Raw genomic sequence first — 20,734 nt, forward strand, 5'->3', positions numbered from 1 at the left:
TACAGATTCCCCTGGACTCAGTGACCCCCCCTCATTTTACTTCCACTTACCTTGCCATTGTCTGTTGAATCTCCTGCTTCTCCTCTTCATTTATTCTATGCAAAATTGATTCCAAAAAGGGAAGATGAAATGGAATGTACTGAGCAACCTACCAGGGAGAAGACAAGAAATGCACTACTATTCATGGTAACAGAGAAAAACCCCCTGAGCTACCAGAGCTGATGATATACGCACGTCACTGCTGATCTCTTCCACGTCCCCATCCATGAGAAAGAACTTGGCAATCTTCTCCGAGGGCCCCTGCAGCAGCCTGTGCAGCAAGGGGACGTCTCCACTCCTCAGCTGCTTCTTTTCTGGGATTTATAAGGAATGTCATGACACACAGAACACACCACAGGGCCTCTCTGTACCTCCTGCATTCAGGAACCTTTTTCCTTGACACAGATCAACCCTATCTGACTGCTGTGCAATTACCAGATACCTAACAGGTCCCTAATATTGTGCCATTTAAGGTACGTTCCCCCTCAGTTAGCTTCCACTCTTTCAGGCATTCCCTTTAATAAAGATCAAATCTCTTTTTTCCTAAAGAACTTAAACTGCTGTGGAAGTAAACATTTCCCACTGAAAAACGAGTACTTTGAACTCAGCATCTGTGATCCAAAACTCTCAGCTGACAGGGCCCACAACACAATCATTCCGCTTTTCCTCTCCAGAGGATACACATCTGAGGGGTCTCTGGAGAAGCCAAAATGCCACACCACACCCACACTGCCCAAATGAGGACAGAGGTCTGGGACGAGCCCTGTCACTCAGAGGTACACATTCCACACACACACACACACACACACACAGAGGATGATTAGAGATGAAGTGATCAGGTAGCAGTGGCTGGCTTACCTCCAGATGCATGGATAATGTAAAGTGCAAATTCATGGGGGCTGTTTTCTATCTGTGAAACAAAAGAAAATCCATTCAGACTCACAGACCTTCCCAGCATTTCCCTCTCAGCAGACACTCCCTATGTGTCTCAGCTCAGAGATCTGGATCAAAGTGAGACAGAGATCCTGTCTGGAAGAGTTTAAAGATGCTGGATTTAGATAAGACAGAAAGCTATGCTGCCATGTTCATTGTCCCCGTGCCAACCCTAATCCTTACCCTTCCATATTGCCCCAATCAGTAACACACTTAGACAAGCCCAGATCATTCTTGCCTGGTTTCCTTGGAGCATCCTGAACTACTTCATATCTTTTCATGTTACATGTAGATTTGCTACTTGTATCTTCATCAAGGTGAGACTCTGTGATCCCCGCCTACCCAACTTGCCTGACAGGCACACTGGGCAAACAGCAGAGCTTTTGAACACTTACTTTGCAACTTTTCCAGAACTTCACACCCCAGTCTGTAAGTCCATTCCTTACTACTCCTAGAAGTAAAGTTTTCCCTTCAGTATTACACTCCCAAGTCCCACTAACTACGTCAAGTAATTCTGCAATAGCCAAGTCTCTAGACAACTTAAATGAGACTTTTAACATAAATAAAGTAAAATTGTGCCCTACACAGCCACATAGAATAGAGATATTGGAGAAACATACAGCACTGATGGGAAAGGATTTCTGACTGGCTGTAATCATACTGGCGGAAGATGGTTCCAAGGTAACTCCAAGGAAAAAAAATGTAGTCTCAGACAGTACGGCAGTGACCCTGAGCAGTACTTTCAACTCTCACTTTCTGGACCTTTCCACCTGCCTAGGTCTAACAGGACCTATCTCCCAGACACGGGATTGAATTCCCTGTTAAGCAAACCGCAATTCCTGGGGATGTCCGCTGGAGGGCAGCACTGCCACGGGCAGTGACCAGCCTTTCCCTGCACTGGGAATGATGGAAGCGCAGCGGCGTTCGCCCTCCTGTGCGGGACTTCAGGGAAGGGGTTCTGCAGTTTCCCCTTCACCGCACACCATACACCCGGTGTAACTTTTATAGCCTCAAAGTGCCATGAAACACTGATAAAACAAACCCAAGCCATGCATTTCAAACGGCCCATGTGGGTTCTTTCACATTCCATTTCGTGCAGTATTCCCTGCCTTTCCTGCAGCACCGGAGTGCACACTGGAATGAACATTTCCAGAACACAGCCACACTTGCTCCTGCCAGGTTACCTTAAACTTGTGAAGCAGCTGTTCTATCACATGTCTGGTTCTCATGTGGCTGTTGATTCTTATTTTGGTTTCTGATCCAAAAGCCGGAGTGAAAACTGATGTCTGGGAACAAAAACAGCCACACAAGGGCATGAGCATGAGGCAAAGCTCACTGGACAGGGTTCCCTGTCCCGGGGCCCACCCTCAGGTGATGAAGCCAAGCCTAAGCATTCCTACCTCGTGGTTGTAGAAGTGGCCATTGATTGAGAACCTGTGAGTTTCTCCTTCTGTCCTGGCTGCTGTGGGGAGCTTGGTCCTCTTCCGCACGGCCGCGGCATCGCTGCTGGTCCGGGGCAGGGTGGCACAGTCGTGCTCCTGCTCACTCCGGGGCTTCAGCGTGTGGCTTTCATAACATGGATAACCTGGAAGAACAAAAGCACATCTGCACCGTGTGCAGCTGCTCCCCCCTCCCTGCCAGCAACCCCAGAGGAAGGAAGCTCTTGGTGGAGGTATTTATTTTTTTTATTAACTTTTTTTTGGGTGGGGAGCAGGAGAGGAGCAAGGCATAGGCATGTGATGAAGAGGAATATGCTGGCTGTAGTGGCCACAGCTGGCTATTTTGTTCCCTTGGGAATGATCTCGTGGTGAAAGCACAGCCCGTCAGCACTGGCTGTTCACTGAGCCACCTGCACAATGTCGGCCCTAGCCAGCCCCGGGTCAGTGTTCTCCCAGCTTGCAACACGTCACACAGAGCATAAGGATTCCCCCTCACTGCTAGGGAAGGCCTGATGGGTGAAATTCATTTTGCACAGCCACAGAACACCCAAATTTTTGTGAACATAAGAGCACCGACACTAACTTTGCTCGAGGTCTGGCTGTTCCTCAGCAGACTTCAGTGTCTCCCCACTAATGTGATGTAGGTCATCAAATTCTCCCCAGCGAGTCATTCCCCTGAAAGACCAAACATTTATTACTCCTCGTTAACACAGTGATTTCAGTTTATCCTGTGGCCAGGCTTCAAGTAGTGCATTCTTGCCCATGCACAGAACTTTACAGAACACAACTATAGACTTCTGCATGGTAATTTTAGTTTAAGTAAAAAAAAAATCAGTTACTAAAACATGGTATGATGAGGGATCCCAAATATATCACAGGCCTATTTAGAGCCTGTTGAACAGAGAAATCATGTCCCTTAAATAATTTGCAGTAATTATTTATCTATTTTACGGCAAAGTTATGGATTAATCACAATAAAGTACCAGGCAGGCACACAGAAAACATGTATTGTGGTTTTAACAGTCACAGGATACATGTCTGCTATACAGATGGGACATGGAAGACTAAATTACGTACCAGCCCCTCATGCTACCCAGTTCTGTATGAGGAATTCCATGCAGCCTGTTAGAAAATCTACCTTTTTTGTGTCAATATTTCCATAATTCATTGCCTAAACTCTTCAGCAGAAAGTCTTCATCCAGTTACTGCTCTGACTGAGAATAAACCAATTTGTAAGACAACAATAAAAATTCATTTCCTATATATATATATATTCCAAAGAATATTCAGCCAACTCCCATGAACACACCAAACAACAATCTCACTTGTGTTCCACACATTTACCAAGTTCATTTAGGATCACACAGCTAAGCTGCTCTGCATACCTTAAAGCATGTCAGGGCAGCCCCATGTTTCTGGGATCATGAGTTAATGTTTACTTTAAGATTCAGATCTCCACCAGCCAGAAGTTTCTTAAGCACTAAAAGGCGAAGCATGACCTCAGCTGCCAGAGCAGCCCCTGTCCTGCAGGCCACACACCCCCACGCCAGCAGAGCTGGGCAAGGTAAACACAGAACCTGTCAAGCCTCAGCCCTCAATTTCAACAGCCAGAGACAGGAAGCCTGTCCCTGACTTGACTAGAATTTCCCAGCTGCAAGGATGGCAGAATTAAATCCAGAATTCCAATGTGCACCACATGCCATCTAAGACAATGGGTAATTAGGAAGAGAAGCTCTGCAATACACAATTTATCTGGGAGTCATTCAGGGTGAACACTGGCTCTGCCTCCCTATTGCACATGACTCAGCTTTAGCTCAAATGCACCAACTAAGGCTGGGGAAATAAGTGTTCAAAACGAAGGAAAAGTACACTGAGGACCTGCAATAGTTGAGCACAACACACTGGGATATAAAACATCACTGGCAGCAGCCTGGAGTAGCTGGTCTGTGGGCATTTTAACAGGGTTTTCTACACTAGATTTTGCACAAAGCCAGTATTCATTCCCTGGTGTGAACTTCAGCTGAACAGCAATGATTCCACACTTGAAGCAGCCAGGAGGGCACTTACCTATCAGCTTATGGCTTCATGCCATAGTGTGTGCACCAACACGAGACCTTTCAGGGGCTCCCAGTATCAGGTGTCCACAGATACATGTGGAGTTTGTTTGGGGTTTCTTTACACGTATATTTCATATATATCGATTTCCCAGTCCTTGTATGGGAACAGTCACTTCCTGTGAACAAGAGCAGCCTCCTCCAGCTCCTCAGTCTGAGAGCCAGACAAAGATGCTACAAAAACACACCTTTCTGCCCAGCAGAAGCTGTTGAAAGGCCATATCAGTCACAGAGCTCTGCTGTGCAAGCTGGCACCAGAGCCTTTGAAGAATCTGGGGTACACAGCCAGCCACATCCATTGAAGCCACCCCCAAGAGCTGTCTTGCAGTGCTAGCCTGCCTCCTCCCTAGGGAAGTTCATACATTACCTTTTACCAGGGAACAAATCCACGCTCCCTGTTGACTTCAGGGTTACAAAAGAGGGTATCAGCTTCTCATCCTGAATTTTTAATCGGATAGGGTGTCGCACTCCCCAAAATATTGACAGGATTCCTTCAATAAATGGTGCGTTTCCTTCTCGCTGGAGACAAGAAAAAAAAAAGAATAAGGAGTATTACATAACAATTGAGTAAAAATAATCAAGTAATAATCAATTTCCCCTCAAGTAACAAGAACACAATGGACTCGCTGAGGCTGACACAGCTCTGGGAGAGGTTACTCAGAGAGGCCATGGAACCTCAGTTCTGAGGTATTTCCAAGACATCCAAAACTGCAGCTGACCTGCTCAGTCTAGGAAATGTGTTCTGGTTTATTATATTAGATGGAACACGTCACGTAATAAAAACACCACAGCAAGTGCTGGAGTCCAGTGCTGTGAGGAGAAGAGAGCAGAGACAGGTACCTCCAGATTAGTGGGAGTTTCTCTCACCTATCCTTACCTGATTACATGTCAGTTGTAGATTCTCTTGATCCGAATAGTAAGAGTTATAATTCTTCAGAAGAAAGCTGAACTGCTCTCTAGAATAAAGACCACAAAGAAAGAATAATTTATAACATGTCAGTCAATGTAAAATGCAGGTGTTATGTGGCAGGGTGACACCCCATACCTGTGCTACCCACTGCATCCTTGCATAGGTTTGTTAATGATCAATACACCATTTTCTGGGACTAAAATTTTGTCGGGTTACTGGATTGCTCAGAAGTTGCTTCTTTAAACACTTGATAGACACAGGAAATTAATTAGTCACAGTCTGACGTGATCTTAATAACACTGCCCCAGAATAGCTTGTACTTTGGACCTCTGTTAACAGCCAAGAGAAGGAAGCAAACAGGAACAACACCCCCATCCACCAATATTGCAGGTTACTTTAATTAGGCTTACAGTTTGTTTTCCCTGCATGATGATTTACAATGGTTTTTTATAGTTTTGCAGATATTCTTTTTATTTCCCAATATCTACCGTATGCCTAGAATTTCTATTTCCTTCTGCTCGAAGCACAACAACTTTGCACCAAATCTCTGCTCAAAAGAAAAACGGATGGAGATGAAGAGAACCTCTGCCAACGAGCGAGGAGCCATGCAGACAAAAAGCCAGCTGCAGCTCAGCTAAGGAGGGCTGAGCAACAACAGAATCAGGTGAAATGTATTTCAGGGCCTCCAAGAATGGAACGCTCTTCCCCACACCACTCGAAGATTACTTAGGCTGTAATTCAAGCAAGCAATTTCCACCAGCAGAGGTAATCAGCCATGGGGAACAACTGCATGGAAGAGCACAGGCTCTTCCTTACGGACCACGGTTCCAAAAGACAGCACTGCACAACTCTTTGCACCACAAGGTCTCCACAGACCTGCTGAAGCTGTTCAGGACCCATGTACCATCAGAGGCACTATTACAACTTCTCCCCCAATTTTAAGCGCAAGGGTGCCCCAGTGGGACAGAGCCCAGCGTGCAGTCTGGCCCCAGGAACGTGGCCTTCCCCAGGGCTCAGCTGGCACACCCCGGAGAGGAGAGTGGGGACAGCCAGCAGGGCAGTGAACGTGTCTCTGTTGTGCCTGGGACAGAGGGGCACTTGGAGTGTGCATGTGAAAAGCTTTCCCTGGCATATCTATCCCTCCCTCCCTTCTACAGTTCACAAACACAACAGTGTCCTGTTGCTTACTGAGCCTTCTCCCATGGTGAGAAGGGAAAACATCAACTGGGCTTTTACCTGGCAGGGAACATGAGGACAAGAGCTACACCACTGAACTCCACAAGGTTCACCGTGTTCCCTGCTAACACTCTGGATGTAAATCGTTTACATTACTGCAATTCCACACAAAGAAATATTTTTTAGTAGCTTTATCAACAAAGTGCTGGGCTCCAAACCAGTGACTTCAACATTTACTTCAACTCACTTTGGTCTCAAATCCTAGGAATACAAGTGGCAAAACCCGTTCTCTCCATCATGTTGGGATGGCTTATTACAGGTTCTTTGTGTCTTGTGAGCTATGAGGGATTGTACTGAGGTCATCCCACCAAAAGGGCAAGTTTTAATAGACTTGGATATGAACCAGATATAAGCCCAGTTCTAATCATGCTGGCTACAAGGTAAGCAAGATTAAGCATGTCTTGGCCTCGTACACAGGCAAACTCCAGATGCAATTCAAGATTAACATGCAAGTAGGAGACAGTCAGTTTTGTCTGACAGATGTGACAGCTGATCCTGCTCGACATGGGCTTCAAACTTTTTATATTTCCCAGAGTAATACCTTTTAGTATTATATTGTTATTGACAGCTGTTATTTCATAAGCTTTTTCCAGGTCAGAAGCTGGGGAGGTGAGTTCCCTCAAAACAGACTGTGAACACATAAGGACTTGGGTCACACTGAGGCCTGCCTATTACTCTTAGTCCATGTTGTCTGCACAGGCAAATAAAATCATAGGCTAACAGCAGCAAGTGGTGTGGTAAGATTCTCTTTCTCAGAGCAAGCTCTCAAGATTTGCACATAGTTTCTTGTCTTGTCTAGGAAAATTTGCCATGACCTTCCACAGAAGTTCATGTGAGTACATCTTTCGGGTTTCAGTCTTGCATTAGTGCAACCAACAGTGACAAACCTCTCAAGTCATTAGAAAAGCCCTGAGGGAGAGACTGAACAGCAGCTCACACTGACTTGTTTGTCCTCCCGTAGTGCAGACATCAGAGAAGAAAACATTTTCCTTCTTTTAGCCCCAGAAAGGAGTAAGACGTGGACCAGCTCAGTTCTAGGACGAGTCTTATTGTAACACATGTGCCCTAACCTAGAGACAGATGCCATCTCTGCAGTGCCTGGCTACCAGAAAATCAGCAGCTGTTGTGTTGCAAGCCTGTTCTTCCCAGCAGCTTCCTGACAACAGCCAAACTCAGCCATTAATGGAGACCACAGCCAAGTAACTGGCAGAACAACTCACGTAACATTTACTGCAGATTCACCACTTTCTTGAGTAGCAAAAGCAAGATAAAAGGGAGCTGCAAGGTCAGGTGCCCCGGTGGTAAACCACAACACAGCCCACACTGCTTTCTTGAAACACTAACCCAGGACAACTCACCTGTGCCCTCTTCTTCCCTGAGCCCATCTCACTTAATCATGAATATTTATGGCAGTTATGCCAGAGACACAGCAGTTCAGCCAGCCAAATAACCCCACATGCTTTGGTCAGCCTTTTCATCCAGCCATTGTGCAATTCCCAAACAGCAGACTCGCCCCATCAGCAAGATTTGCAGGATGCAACTAGAAGAGCAGTAATATAACAGCAGTTTCAAGGTTTAGATGAGGGATGACAGTCTGGGAATGGCACTGGAAGCAAGCCTGAGTGCATACAGAATGTCAGTAATTCTTGAGACTCTTATTTCTTTTAATGTAAGGCAAAACCAACTTTAAACCATGAACTATCATGCCGAAAGGTCTCGACCACGATCCACGTTTCCTCCCTTAAATAGGCAAGCCTAGGGCAGAATAAAGCCCCAGAGACACTGGTTCATGTGGTACATTTCCAAATGCTTTTGTATGCCAACTGTGCAGGAGCTCACACCGATGAATTACCTCTGACACAAAAGCACCGTGTCCCAGCTCAGCAGCATTATAAAAGGAGTAACATCCGAGGAGAAAGAGAGGGATGTCTTTATTGTCTCTGTGCTCCAGGCAAGGCCCTGACACCCTCCCTTGAACAGGGAGAAATCAACAGCACTGCTCAGGCCACATGGAAAAAGATCAGGATTCAGGAACAAATATCTACTGTAGAAGGAGAAATTCCCCTGGGGTAGCTTATAAGTAGTTTACAGGTAGCTTCTTCCATGGGAACACCAAGAGGGATGGAAAGGAAGTGAGAAGAGAGGCACTTCTTCCAGCTCCTGTGCTCTTGACAACAAGGGAAAGTTAATCCCAAGAAAAGGGGATAGAGTTAATCACCAGGAGGCTCAGAGTTTGGGGCAGCATTAGGAAAAATTCCTATCAGCCAGATTGAACAGTAAAAAAGCATCCCACAAATTACAGTTTGAGTGCAATTCCAAGGTTTTGGAAGTAGGTGAAAAAGCCACTTCCACTGATCACAGCACAGAGCTGGCAGCCTGAAAGGTCTTTCTGCACAGAAACCCTGAGATCTGGGGCTGCAGGCCAAGCCCCAAGCCACAGAGAAGCAGAGCTCAGCTTCAGCTCTGGAACTTATGTTCAATTCCAATAGACTTCCAAGACAGGAAAGTCTTCTTCCCTAACCTGGAATTTCATTTCAGAATCCTCTAGAAGGGCTGTTCTCCTTAATGAACAAAACCCACAGACCCAAAGGTTTAATGCTCTGTTCTTTGAATTTCATACAAAGGCCAACTCTGTTCTGTAGACAGGTTAAATAAATTAAGTTGTAGAAATGTCTGCTGCTATAGGCTCAGCTCTCTACAGGACAGGATCCCCTGTTAAGGAATAAATACGGACTAATGTGAAATAAAGCAGCAAGATCATTAAATGTTTGGGGTTTTTTAATAATTTACCTGGTTATGAACTTCTCCTCATTGATGAAAACAGAAGGAAGATGCTGTGCTTTCATAGTCACTTTCTTCATTTACTCAGAAGAGATGAATCTAAACAAAAGGTTAGAAAAATAAATATATCCACTAGTGCCACTAGGGGAGACTAAATAGGAATCAGGAGCAAAGCTTTAGTGAAACAGGTTGGGACACTCAAGCTAAGGGCTCACTACACTGGTGTTGACTATTTCATACTTTGCCTTAATACCCACACATTTCCCACTCCTCGTAAAAAAGCCATAAGCCATTCCCACCAAGTATATACCAGTAACTTAAATTCCAAGTACTACATATATCAGGACTTTCTCAAGCAGTTTTGGGACTACTCCAACCCCATGACTATGCCTCAGTCGTTAGCAGTCTGAGTCAGCAGCCCCTGTACCGGTGAGGATCCATTTGTCCATTATGGATAGAGAGCATTTCCCAGGGGCACTGGAACACACCGGACTCAGCAATCCACCCTTCACTGGGTTCCTGAAACTAGGCAAGAGAAGGAGTGTTGATCCTTAGCAGTGTCCTGCAGCACACTGAGGAAGCAGCTGGGATAGTAAAGAGTGAACCAGGCTATAATTACAGGGATGTAGCAATACAATTTACAGATCTCCACGTCCTGATTCCATCACGTTGTGCAGGCAACAAGCCAGACCCACGAGACTCCAACAATGCATTCCTCAATAAGCTTAATTACCAAGTCCTGGCTCTTTCCTTCCCCCTCAGGTACTAGAAGGCAGGCTGAGGAGAGTAACCTGACAGACTCAAGACTGCCAACTGATGCCATGATGAAAAAAAACTCCATCTCAGCTTGAGAAGTGGCATCACACACCTGGGGGAGAAGAAAAACCCCCACAGAGATCCCATGAAAAGTAGTAAAATCTCTGAAGATTGCACTGGAAATTATCATTCCACTTTTATTTCTCTTATTTGGGAATGATGACAGAGGAATTTGCCTCACAGCACTCAGTGTCCATCTCCCTTCTGCCAGGAGATGGAGTCGAGTCTGATTTCAGCCTGCATTGGACAGGGCCTGGTCAAAGACATCTGCAAAGTAGTTGATTGCCTACAGTTCCAACGACCAGCAGCTTTCCAAGAATCAATAGGGGAAGCATTCAGGCTGGAATACATCCTGGCTGGGCAAAGAGTAAATGCCTCGCTTCTGTGTCCTGCACTACTGAGCTGCTTTTTTAAAGTCACCCAGTTTCCATGATCACAGATAAATGGCTTCCAAAAAACGTATGTGGACAAATGGGATGTTTTGCATGTAAAAAACACGATCTTCACCCTACAAAACATACAGGAAGTTGTTTCACGACCTCTAAAACCAGAATGCATTACCAAAATGAGCTTTACCTGAGCAACTGGGGTTTCTAGCAGTGCTCCATCAGTAGCTCACTGAAAGGAACAGCACTCCTCCCTTTGTCCTTTGGTGACATCCATCAAGACAAAATTTGGCCTGTACCAAACAAGCCCAGGGACTTCTATACAGACATCAGTTTGTGTGTGAGGAATACACTGTGTACACCAGTGTTGGGATTTTGCCTCTGAAATAAGTTCAGTAACCACTGGTCACACCTTGAAATCTGATTTCATGTGATTTACTGAGACCTCTAACTGAAGCAGCTGCCTGTGCCAGTGTAGTTGCAAGCCAATTTTACCAGATGCAGAGGAGTTTATGTACATTGGCACCTGAATAACTGCATACACACTTAAGCTTTCTCCTTTCGGTCAGGAAACAACATGCTTGGAGCAGTGGAGAACCCAGTCACCTCTTATTAACCAGGGAGTAGTGATGCTGGCAAGCTCCAGCACCACTCACTGCTTGTGGCTGCATTCTTTTCTATACAATTTGTCCTTAAAACGATTCATCTGAAAGGAAAAGCTGATCTCTACAGATGGAGAGAAGTGATCTTTACATACACAGAAAACAAAGGAGATGAACCTGTTCTGCTACACAGTGGGTGGCTCCTAGTAAATTATTTGCCATAAACATACTAAGCAGATCTTAAATCAGCTAGATGCCATTAAAATGTTGAAAATAAAGCTAGCTGGAAGAGTAGGCGGTGACAGGAATAGTTCTTAACCAACATCTCTCCCTTGTCTGTCCCTCACTGCCCCAATACCCAGGACAAAGACTTCTCTCCTATAGCTGGCACAACAGCACAAAAACTTGCACTGGGTTTTTTTCAGTTACGTGACCAGCTCTTATCAACCTTGTACCAAACACTTCCACACCACCAGCTCACCCAGAGACAAACCACTTCTCCCTGTACCTTTCCCATGGGCACATTTTGGCTGCACATGTCCCATAGCCTTTATTTTTAACCAAGCCCGAGATGTGAAGACTGAGACCACGCAGTGACTTCCCCAGCACAATTACCCGACACCACAGATGTCGGGATATTTGCACTGGCGCTCCCTAAGTCCACAAAGCTGTTGGATTTTCTATCACCTCCTGGTATTTTACTGTTTTCTGTGTCACTTCCCTGTAGCTCTTTTGAGGAAGCAAATAGGAGAAATTAAATGGTTTCCACTGCTCCCTTGGATCTGAACTAACCAAACCATGCCAGGTTTCCAGCTCTTCTGACAACATATGGCTGTGCCATCTATTCAAAGCCATCTCCTGATGTGGTTAGTGTCATACAGGTGTCTTTACCATTACGTTAAACTGGACTACAAGCACAGAATTCCCTCAGGTAACACCTGGAAAGTGGGATCTTGGCTGGACTAACCTCCTGACCTGAGACTTAACCATGAAGAAATATAATGCTTGGAGGAAGACTGACTGAAGACTAAAATACTTTGAAAGGGAAGAAAAAGGAAGGCGAAGTCAGCAGTAAATAAGAAGCATGGCAGATGCAAACTGAGCATCTCTAGAGGAAGCCTGCAGCCATTGGAGAAGTCTAGGAAAAGGAAAGAAAACTGACCACTACCACAATCCCAAAGCTGTGAGACCATCAACACTCCCATCAGGGCACAAGACAAATCTTGCAAAGGTAGTGAGCTTAACTTTTCTCTGGAGCTTTATATCTTACCTGAAATGCTTTTTTTCCAAGAGAAAAGCCAAGTGCCAGTAGAAAGGCAGATGAGAGGACTCGTTCCATTTCATTCAGTACAGTGATCCTTAAGTCATTCGCTTAAGGGGACAGCCCAGGGACAGGACAGTGGAGGAATGACACAGCAAAGTGAAGTGCAAAGAGCTACACAGATTTTTACACAAAGAAAAAGAGGCAGCTGCAGAGGAGGGCTGGAAGGAGAGGGACACCTGAGATACACAATGAGCCAAGCAGGAGCAGCAATGCAGCACCTCAATTTGTGTCACAGCCTGGATGTGCTTTTTGGTGCATCCGTAAATGATGACAGGAACGGCAGAGCGTGCAGTGTGCCACGCTGAGCTCCTACCAGTGGAGACACACTAAAGCCCCAAACCTCCACAAAGATCTCCAGGTATTTTGACCCAGTGCTTCCCAAAGCTCTTCCAAACCCACAGGAAACCAGGACGGGGTGAACCTTTTCCTTTTCTTGTATGGAAGCCACAAGGCTCAGCTGTCCGTTAACTCAGCTATCAATTCCATCCACATGGAATAGTCTGTACAGCAAGAAGCTTTGCACCATAGGCACAACAGCACATCCAAGTCATTTTCTAAACTCACAGGTGTCTGGTATTTAGCAAAACTTTGGAGCATTACTGGTTTCTATACAGATGAGTTTAGGATTTATTCACATGGATAAATTCAGTATTAGCAGCATAATTTTACTAGTCACATAGTCTAGTTGTGAGCCCTCATGTTGCCTTTTTTTTTCCTTTTTGTTTAAGTTAGATGTCCCTGCCATCAAAAAGTTTTAATTAGAACAAAGTACTTAATCTGAACAATTGTGTTTTCCCCACTGAAAACAAGGGGGTTGTTTTTTCCTTGGTCTTTCAGACTTCTTCACACTTTATTTTAAAAGTCAGCTGCCCAGTACGGAGCAGTAAGAGCACTACCTGATTTCAAATCAGAGATAAGCCCTCTGGTCAGGCAGGCTCACAACGGGATTTGGTTGCCAAAACCAGCAGCAAGGTGGTGTTTATCTGAATATGTGCCAGCCACAACGGAGGAGATCCACAAGTTCCCTCCCCTCACACATCGATAGAGCAGGGCTTGCAGGCGTTTCAAACACTAAGTAACTCATTATTATGAAGTAAAGTTACTTTGTGTTTCGGGCCGCTTAGCACAGACTGTTTTTACCCGCCAGAAAGAACACACAAGGTCACTGACCAACCTTCTAAATCACAGCGGCCACTGAAGGCAGGGCAGAGAAGGCTTGTGCCCATGGACACAGGGAGCAGCAGCACGATCTATAACCCGCCTGTTTCAATCTCAGCTGACTCACAAACCCCCTAAGCGGGAGGTTCTGCTCTGACGAGAATTTCTGAGCGAGCATCTCTCCTTCCCTCCGGCACCCGAATTAGCCCAAAGGAATCGGACTGGAGCTCTGGGTGGCTGTGAAGGACCTTGCTTTCCCCTGCCACTACAGCTTACACTGCAAGCAGAACAGCTCCAGCTTTCCATTGCACTCACCTGGGCGTGCGATCCAAGGAGAAGTTTCACACACCTTTCCCTGAGCCCTGGCAGAGGCATGACAGCACGGCCCCGGCTGACAGCTTCCTCGGCTGCTCCATGGAAGCCGCGGGGCTGTCGGTTACTATTTTGCTTGAACTGGGAGTGCTGGAACCCCAGGACACTCCCCGCACCTCAGTGCATGTCGGGAATATTCACCTACACACTTTCCTTCCTCCAAGCGCTGACAGGAGCGCGCCCTTAGTCACGGTTACACCTCTAGGAAGCTCCGGTTAACACTTTAATCACTAACTTCACGAGGGAGAGGCAACCTGCTGACTCTCGGGAATCATCTGCTGGCAGGACACACTCTGAAACATCCAGTGCCCGAAGCGCTGTTATGCTTTAACCTCTTCTGTTTTCTAATCCATTGGATAAAGTAAGTTTTCCTTCAGATACATGCTCATCTCCAGCATTTGGTGGAACAACTGCTACAAACCATCAGATCATGCCTAAGTGTAGATACATGGATTTATAACGTTATGATAGAAATTGTGACAGCACAGCTCGATCCCTCGACCACACACAGCTGTGTAATCCAATTTTTGCTGAACTGTATAATAACCTCATGAATATTACTCATTGGGCAAGAGTTGTATCTGTAAGAGGGAAAGGATTGCCACTTACCTTAATTGCTCAGCAGGTAATTGTATAAGCAGATGTTTAGGCTGGAAAAAAAATATTTGAACCAAGACACGCCTTCCCAGTTCCTACTGTTTGCCCACCCCTTTACAACAAGCAGTTTATTCACCAGATCAAACGCAAAACTAGAAGTTACTGGGCCGCAGAGAAGAGCATGAAAAATGCCAGGCCTGAATTTCCCTTCACACCCATCTTCTTGCACTGCAATTGATATCACGTTGCTTCTGCTTTATATAATTTGATGTTAGGGAGAGGCAGAACAGACTCAAATATTTGATTCCTGATCACGTCTTATCCTCTGGTGTATTCCTCTCCAGAGCCCACTGTACACTTGGTATTTGGAATTATAGTTTGTGTTGCAGTTTCTAGCTCTGCTCCTCAAAAATATTGACATATGGATTTTACATATGGTATATACAACATTGGGAATCTCTCAAAACACAAGAGGGAAGCAACATGCAAGATCTTTTACTTGACTCGCAACAGCACAGAATCTCCATGCTGTGGTGGCATTGGAGCTTCACGCCAAACTCAACCTTGGGAGCTGTTCAATCTCATCCATAATTGCTTAACACAAATCCACCCAGCTTCCCAGCTGGTGTAAAACCAAAGGTTTGATTTTTCCTGTCCCACCTTCAGACACTTGGGCACGCTGCCTGATTCTCCGGGATCAGAGAGCTGGAGCAGAGATCTGGGGCGGCCTGACCCCTTCAAGGCTCTAACCCAAGATAACATCAAACATCTGTTTTTGACAAGCCTGCCACCCCACTGGACACTCACACCGTGAAGCTCTTGGGTACCAGGAGGTTCCCAGGTATTTTCAGAACTAAAGACCACATTATCAGCTTCCAACAGGGCAATGTGATGGTAACACCCCAGGGTAAATCAACCTTCATCCTGACCCTGAACTTTTAAACTTAAAAAGCAAACTAAACCTTAAGTTTCTAGGGATAGCTTTTCTTTTTGAAGTTTAAAAGCAAGTTTTGAAAACCCAATGCTTTTATTACTTAGATTCATGCAAAGATCTCTTAGTAAGACATTAATATAATAAAGCAACAAACCCTCTAATTGTGGTAAAATCCTACGGTTCCATTAAAAGCAGGCGTGTTGATTCTTACCTTGGCTTGGACAGTGTGGCTGCAGTTTGTTTCCAGTTTTCTTTCTCACACTTGAACTGCTCCTACCAATGTCCAAGTTTTGATCTCATCTGAGTCATGCACAATTATCTGGTGAGTACTTTGGAGGGATGGGTCAGTGCAGACTAAGAATAGGTATCTCATGGGGAGGGGAAGCAGGTCTTTAGGGCCACAGAGCAGGAACTAGCTCACTGCAAACTCCAAGAAATGGAATGCTTTGATTCCTTTCATAAAAATTAAATAATCAATGCACAAAGGCGATTACTTTTTCATCTTTCGTAATGAACACAGTTTACATGCCCTGGAAATCTGTGAACAAGTCACAACTCGGTTATACTATTTCACCTCTTAAGCAGAAGGGTAACAATAATTCCTTTAGAACAGGCAGGGAATGTGATGGTCCTGGAGACTTTGCAGGCTGTGCTACATTTCTGCTCCTTGAATAATTCATGGCTAGGCTTCGCGAACGAAGATTTGGGAATAATTAATAACCAAATAATTTAATAACCAAATAAGTTAATAAGTAATTGGAAGTTGGAGTTGAGCTGTTTAATAACTTGGCCTCAAATCATTAACAAAGTGACTGCTAAAGATAGGAGAGAACCTCAAATGGGGAAAGCAGAGATTCCTGTTCTATTTTTGTAGTAGACAATCACAATAAGGAGGCTGCCATAGCAGCACCACACACACGTGCTGCACTTCAGTGGAAGGGCTTTGATAAACACTTAAGATTCCTCTGCTCTGTAGCAAGAAGGAAAATCCCTAATCCTGTTTGCAAATACCTATTTCTAGCCAACTCATTAACTCCAAACACAGAAAATTCTTCCTGGGCTTTCTGAGCCAGCTACTCTAATGCAGAGGGAGACCCTCAACTGACAAGATCTGAAGTTATCATAAAACAAGTGATCAATCTCTCCTTTTACATTACAAAAGCTACCAGGGGAGTGGCATTGGTCATAGCAACAAATCAAGGAATTTAAAACAGGATTTACCCTGCAAAGGGCCCCCCAGTCTTTAGCAAGATTATCTTCTGTCATCACACCCAAGTGCCAACAGCAATACTTGTGTGCCAGGACATGTTCTGGAGCCACAGCTGATAAGCACAGAAACCAGAAACAGGGGTAGCAGATGATTAGCTCAGATAATTAAATACACAATGCACACAGCCACTACAAAGGCTTATATACTGTCATGGGCCATAATCCCTCACACATTCCATTTGGTGGACTTTGGGGGCCACGAGTTTTTAAGGAATAGAAAAGGAGCAGAGCTGATGCTTGCAGCATCACATGGGCTAAAGGCTATGGTTTTGGACAGCACATCAAGAACTGGAACTTGCCAGGTACTGACCTTTGCCTGCATGGAAAGCAGCTTGCCAGTCTCACTCTCGTTATCTTTGTGAGCCACTGCTGGATGGGCAGGTCCAACCTGAGCATCTGGAACACCTTTAGTCATGCCTCGTGCTTGGCATTGATTATCCACACCCATGAACTCATCCATGAAATATTATAAGACTTCAGAAACGCACACAGGATTTTCACTGCCTGGAGCTACGAAATTCCACAGAGGGCAGAACCAGAAGGAACTGCCCTGTCCCAAAGAGCTACAGTCATACAGCTTGTCACCCATTACAGCTTAGCCAGGAGTAAAATCACCACCTTATCACACCCAGCCAACTTGCACAGCACTTACAAGCTGTAACTCCTTCACACTCAACGTTTCCAGACACAGATTTTTCTTAAGTCCATGAAATGTAATTTCCTCCATTTTTTTTTTTGTAAGTCACTCTATATCTGGAAGACTCTGTCTTCAAGATAGAAAACCCCTATTGACTTGTTTATGTTGTCTTATGTACAAATTATGTGCAAATGGGGGGATTCAATTTGAAAAGTACTACACAGCAGAGCTTCTCCTGTACAGACGAGGGGACAGTTTGTCCCTGCAGCAAAACACACTGAAATATGTTTCAGTGGTCCTCACATATGTAACAATTAGTGCAATAAAAGCGTGAGGAACAGCTCTCTCTTGTTTTAGCTCTGTGGTTATGGAGCAAGGGATCACAGGCTGCTGGGCACAGGGGAATGTGTGGCAGTCACAGTGTGTCTGAGCAGCCCGGGCTCCTGAGCTCACAACCCCTGCACAGTGCAGACGTTCTTCACACCACACGTCCTGGCTCTGAAGGGCACACAGCGCTGCACTGTGTGCTGCTGAGCACAATCCACTCCAGTGATACTCCAAACTGCTGGGATGCCGTAAAACCAGCAACATCTGACACTTGAAACGTGTCTCTATAATGAATATTGAAAGTGACAGTCAGCAAGTAACAGCTCTGAAGTGCATCAGAAAAACTGTTCAGAGAACTGACTGTGTAATTTGTGTACTGCATGAGACATCTAACGAGACAGTAGAGCAGATGATCTAGAAGCATCCCTGGCACTTATTTATGAATTTCCTCTTGAAAATCTCACAGGAGCACAGAGAACACTGCAAAGGAGAAAGTGCAAAGCAGAACAGGTCGGGGCTGACTCACTGAGGCTCTGCCCGGGGCTAGGTGGGTTGAGCAGATCACTGTGACTTCCTCTCTAAGAAAGTTCACCCTCTGACACAGACATTCCTCAACTCTGCTCAGTCTCCTCACTGAAAATCACCCCTCAGACACTGCAGCTGCTTGCTCTGCACTGCTCCTGGCCTTCCATAATGCTGCTTCTCCGTTACAATATCAAACAGTCCCTTGGGGCATTCAGCTGTCGAGCACGTTTTACCAAGAGTAAATACATTTATACACTTACTGCGTCACATTCCTACTCTTCTTCTCCCGAGTGTCCGATTGTATGGATCACATTTTTCTTCTCACTCAGCTATTCAAGGCCCAAATGCTTTTGAGTAGGATCCTAGAGCACAGGGTGGCACTTATGTGTCCCCTTGAGGGCAGAGGCGGTGGCATTTCAGTGGCACTGGAGGAAACAATAGTGTCTCTAACTTTGAAGGGCCAAACCCTGCCAGTGCCTGGCTCTTACATTTACAACCTACACTAGGTTTTATGGGAATTAACAGGGCTAAAATCTGATCTAATTGTTGAGGGCATCTGAATGTCTTTCTGGCCTAGAAGCGCTCTGGAAAAAAAAGTCCAGATGAAAACAGAAGCACATGGAACACGGTGGGATATCCAACCACTACCTGATTTGGACTATGAGCTCTGCCAGTGCCTGTGTAAGGCAACATAAACAAGTCAATAGCTGTTTAGGAGATGCTGAAATTCTGGAAAGATTCTTCCCTGCACAGTGGTTTGGAGGGTGTGTCTTCCAGTTTGGAATTTATCCGTCTGAAACTGTCATTCTGAGCCCCGTGGGCAATAGCTTGCTTCTAGCCAGTACACATGTCCTTACAAGTGAAGAATCTGAACAAGCTGCCCACGGGGAATGCAGATTCAACTGCTGGGATGGTATTGTCCCAGCTTTTACAATGCACACAGGAAACCACAGGCTGCTGGGTGACTTATGTGCCAGTGTCCAACAAGAGGATGGTCAATCAGCTAAACAGCTGCATCGAAATAAAAGTGTCTTTAGGACTCTAAGCTGGAAGTTGAGCTCGCCCTGATCTGTGCAGAGAGCACAGGTTCTAACAGGTGCAGGAATGGAAGCAGTTTCAGGCATGAAATGTTATGCAAAAATTATTGCAGAAACAGGAACTGCATCTGAGGAGTAAATGTCCAGCTGATTCCTGGAGGGATATGGCCAGGGAGCTGAATGCTCACGTCACAGAGCACCTGTGTGCTGCTGTCAGCTCAAAGCGCTGCAAGAGTTGCCGCTGAATTTTCAAGCCTTTATTTACAGCAATACATTTCAGCATTTCTGACACTTTTGTGACAAGTTAAGGATTATCTAGTGAAATACCCTGAAATCGAAGCCTCACAGACCAACAAACATTTTTACAAGATCGATGTGAATATTTAAGCCTGGCATCACTCCTGACATCCAGCATCACAGGTCTGCACTGAAGTGACAGTGTTTTCCAAAGAGGGACAATCTTTGCTGGTCAGAGGCAGCTGCCCTTGTCACCTGAAATGTCATCAAAGGTGACATTCTTCTGGGCTTGGATCCTCCTGCTTCCACTTCCCCCAGCACTGAGGAAGGCCCTGCCAGGTGAGGGATATGCCTTTTCCCAGTGTAACAGACTTTGGACAGGAATTACACATGCAGATCTCCATGCTGGAAAAGGAAAAGCAAGATCTCTCTCTGTCAGCGCTCTGAGGGCAGTGATTCACCTTAATGATCCTGGCTTGCCTCACCTGGGAATTAAAATTTTGTAACTTAAAAGTTGTCTTGCAAAATGTATATTTTATACTTAATTTACATGTTGAAATAAAAAATGTCGCTTGGATTTTGTTAGGAGGGCTTGTGAATGTAATGTCTCCCAGCTCTCCCTTGGCTTGCCTATCTTAATTTCTTATGTTTTCCTTTAGCTCTATTTTCCAGCAAGTCAGTTTCCAGAAAAACATGTTATTGCAAGTCTTCCCTGGTACATAAACTGAATAAATGCCATTATATCCGAAAGTTTGATATAGAGATGACGTAACAAAAGTTATGTCATATGCCAACTCCTTATCTCACACTGAGCTAGTTCCTTAGTACTTGACCTTTTCGTGACTGTTTGGACTACAAACGTTCCTGACAACACATTTGTCAGCCTTTATCCAGAAAAAAACCCACTATTGCAATACAAGCACTAATAATTATATCAAACTGAAGCCAGCAGTGCTGCGATAGAGGCCAAGACTGCCGGGTGTCTAATTAGGCTGCAGTGCTGCACAAGCACCACAAGACGGCGCCATCCCAAGCCCGCAGCGCTTCCCTGGAACCATGGA

The 20,734-nt window shown here is 45.2% G+C and overlaps 1 protein-coding gene across 4 annotated transcripts in view; it reads right to left on the reverse strand.

Annotated features, from left to right (window-relative positions):
* The window catches only part of RASSF6 (Ras association domain family member 6), a 62,776-nt gene that overhangs the window by 1,725 nt on the left and 40,317 nt on the right, over window positions 1-20,734 (reverse strand). The window contains exons 1-10 of one of the 4 annotated variants that reach the window (XM_017839477.1): window positions 15,853-15,944; window positions 9,462-9,551; window positions 5,403-5,481; window positions 4,893-5,044; window positions 2,995-3,086; window positions 2,373-2,557; window positions 2,157-2,258; window positions 898-949; window positions 235-353; window positions 51-148 (exon numbers count right to left, since the gene is read on the reverse strand). In XM_017839477.1, the coding sequence (XP_017694966.1) occupies window positions 51-148; window positions 235-353; window positions 898-949; window positions 2,157-2,258; window positions 2,373-2,557; window positions 2,995-3,086; window positions 4,893-5,044; window positions 5,403-5,481; window positions 9,462-9,532 (950 nt within the window). In that variant the 5' untranslated portion in view covers window positions 9,533-9,551; window positions 15,853-15,944. Of the gene's footprint in view, window positions 1-50; window positions 149-234; window positions 354-897; window positions 950-2,156; window positions 2,259-2,372; window positions 2,558-2,994; window positions 3,087-4,892; window positions 5,045-5,402; window positions 5,482-9,461; window positions 9,553-14,053; window positions 14,307-15,852; window positions 15,945-20,734 lie in introns of those variants that run through there. The other 3 variants (XM_017839475.1, XM_017839474.1, XM_017839476.1) reach the window with 3 other exon arrangements.

Source organism: Lepidothrix coronata, unplaced genomic scaffold (assembly GCF_001604755.1).
Source record: "Lepidothrix coronata isolate B3197 unplaced genomic scaffold, Lepidothrix_coronata-1.0 Scaffold423, whole genome shotgun sequence".
Taxonomy (NCBI): Eukaryota; Metazoa; Chordata; class Aves; order Passeriformes; family Pipridae; genus Lepidothrix; species Lepidothrix coronata.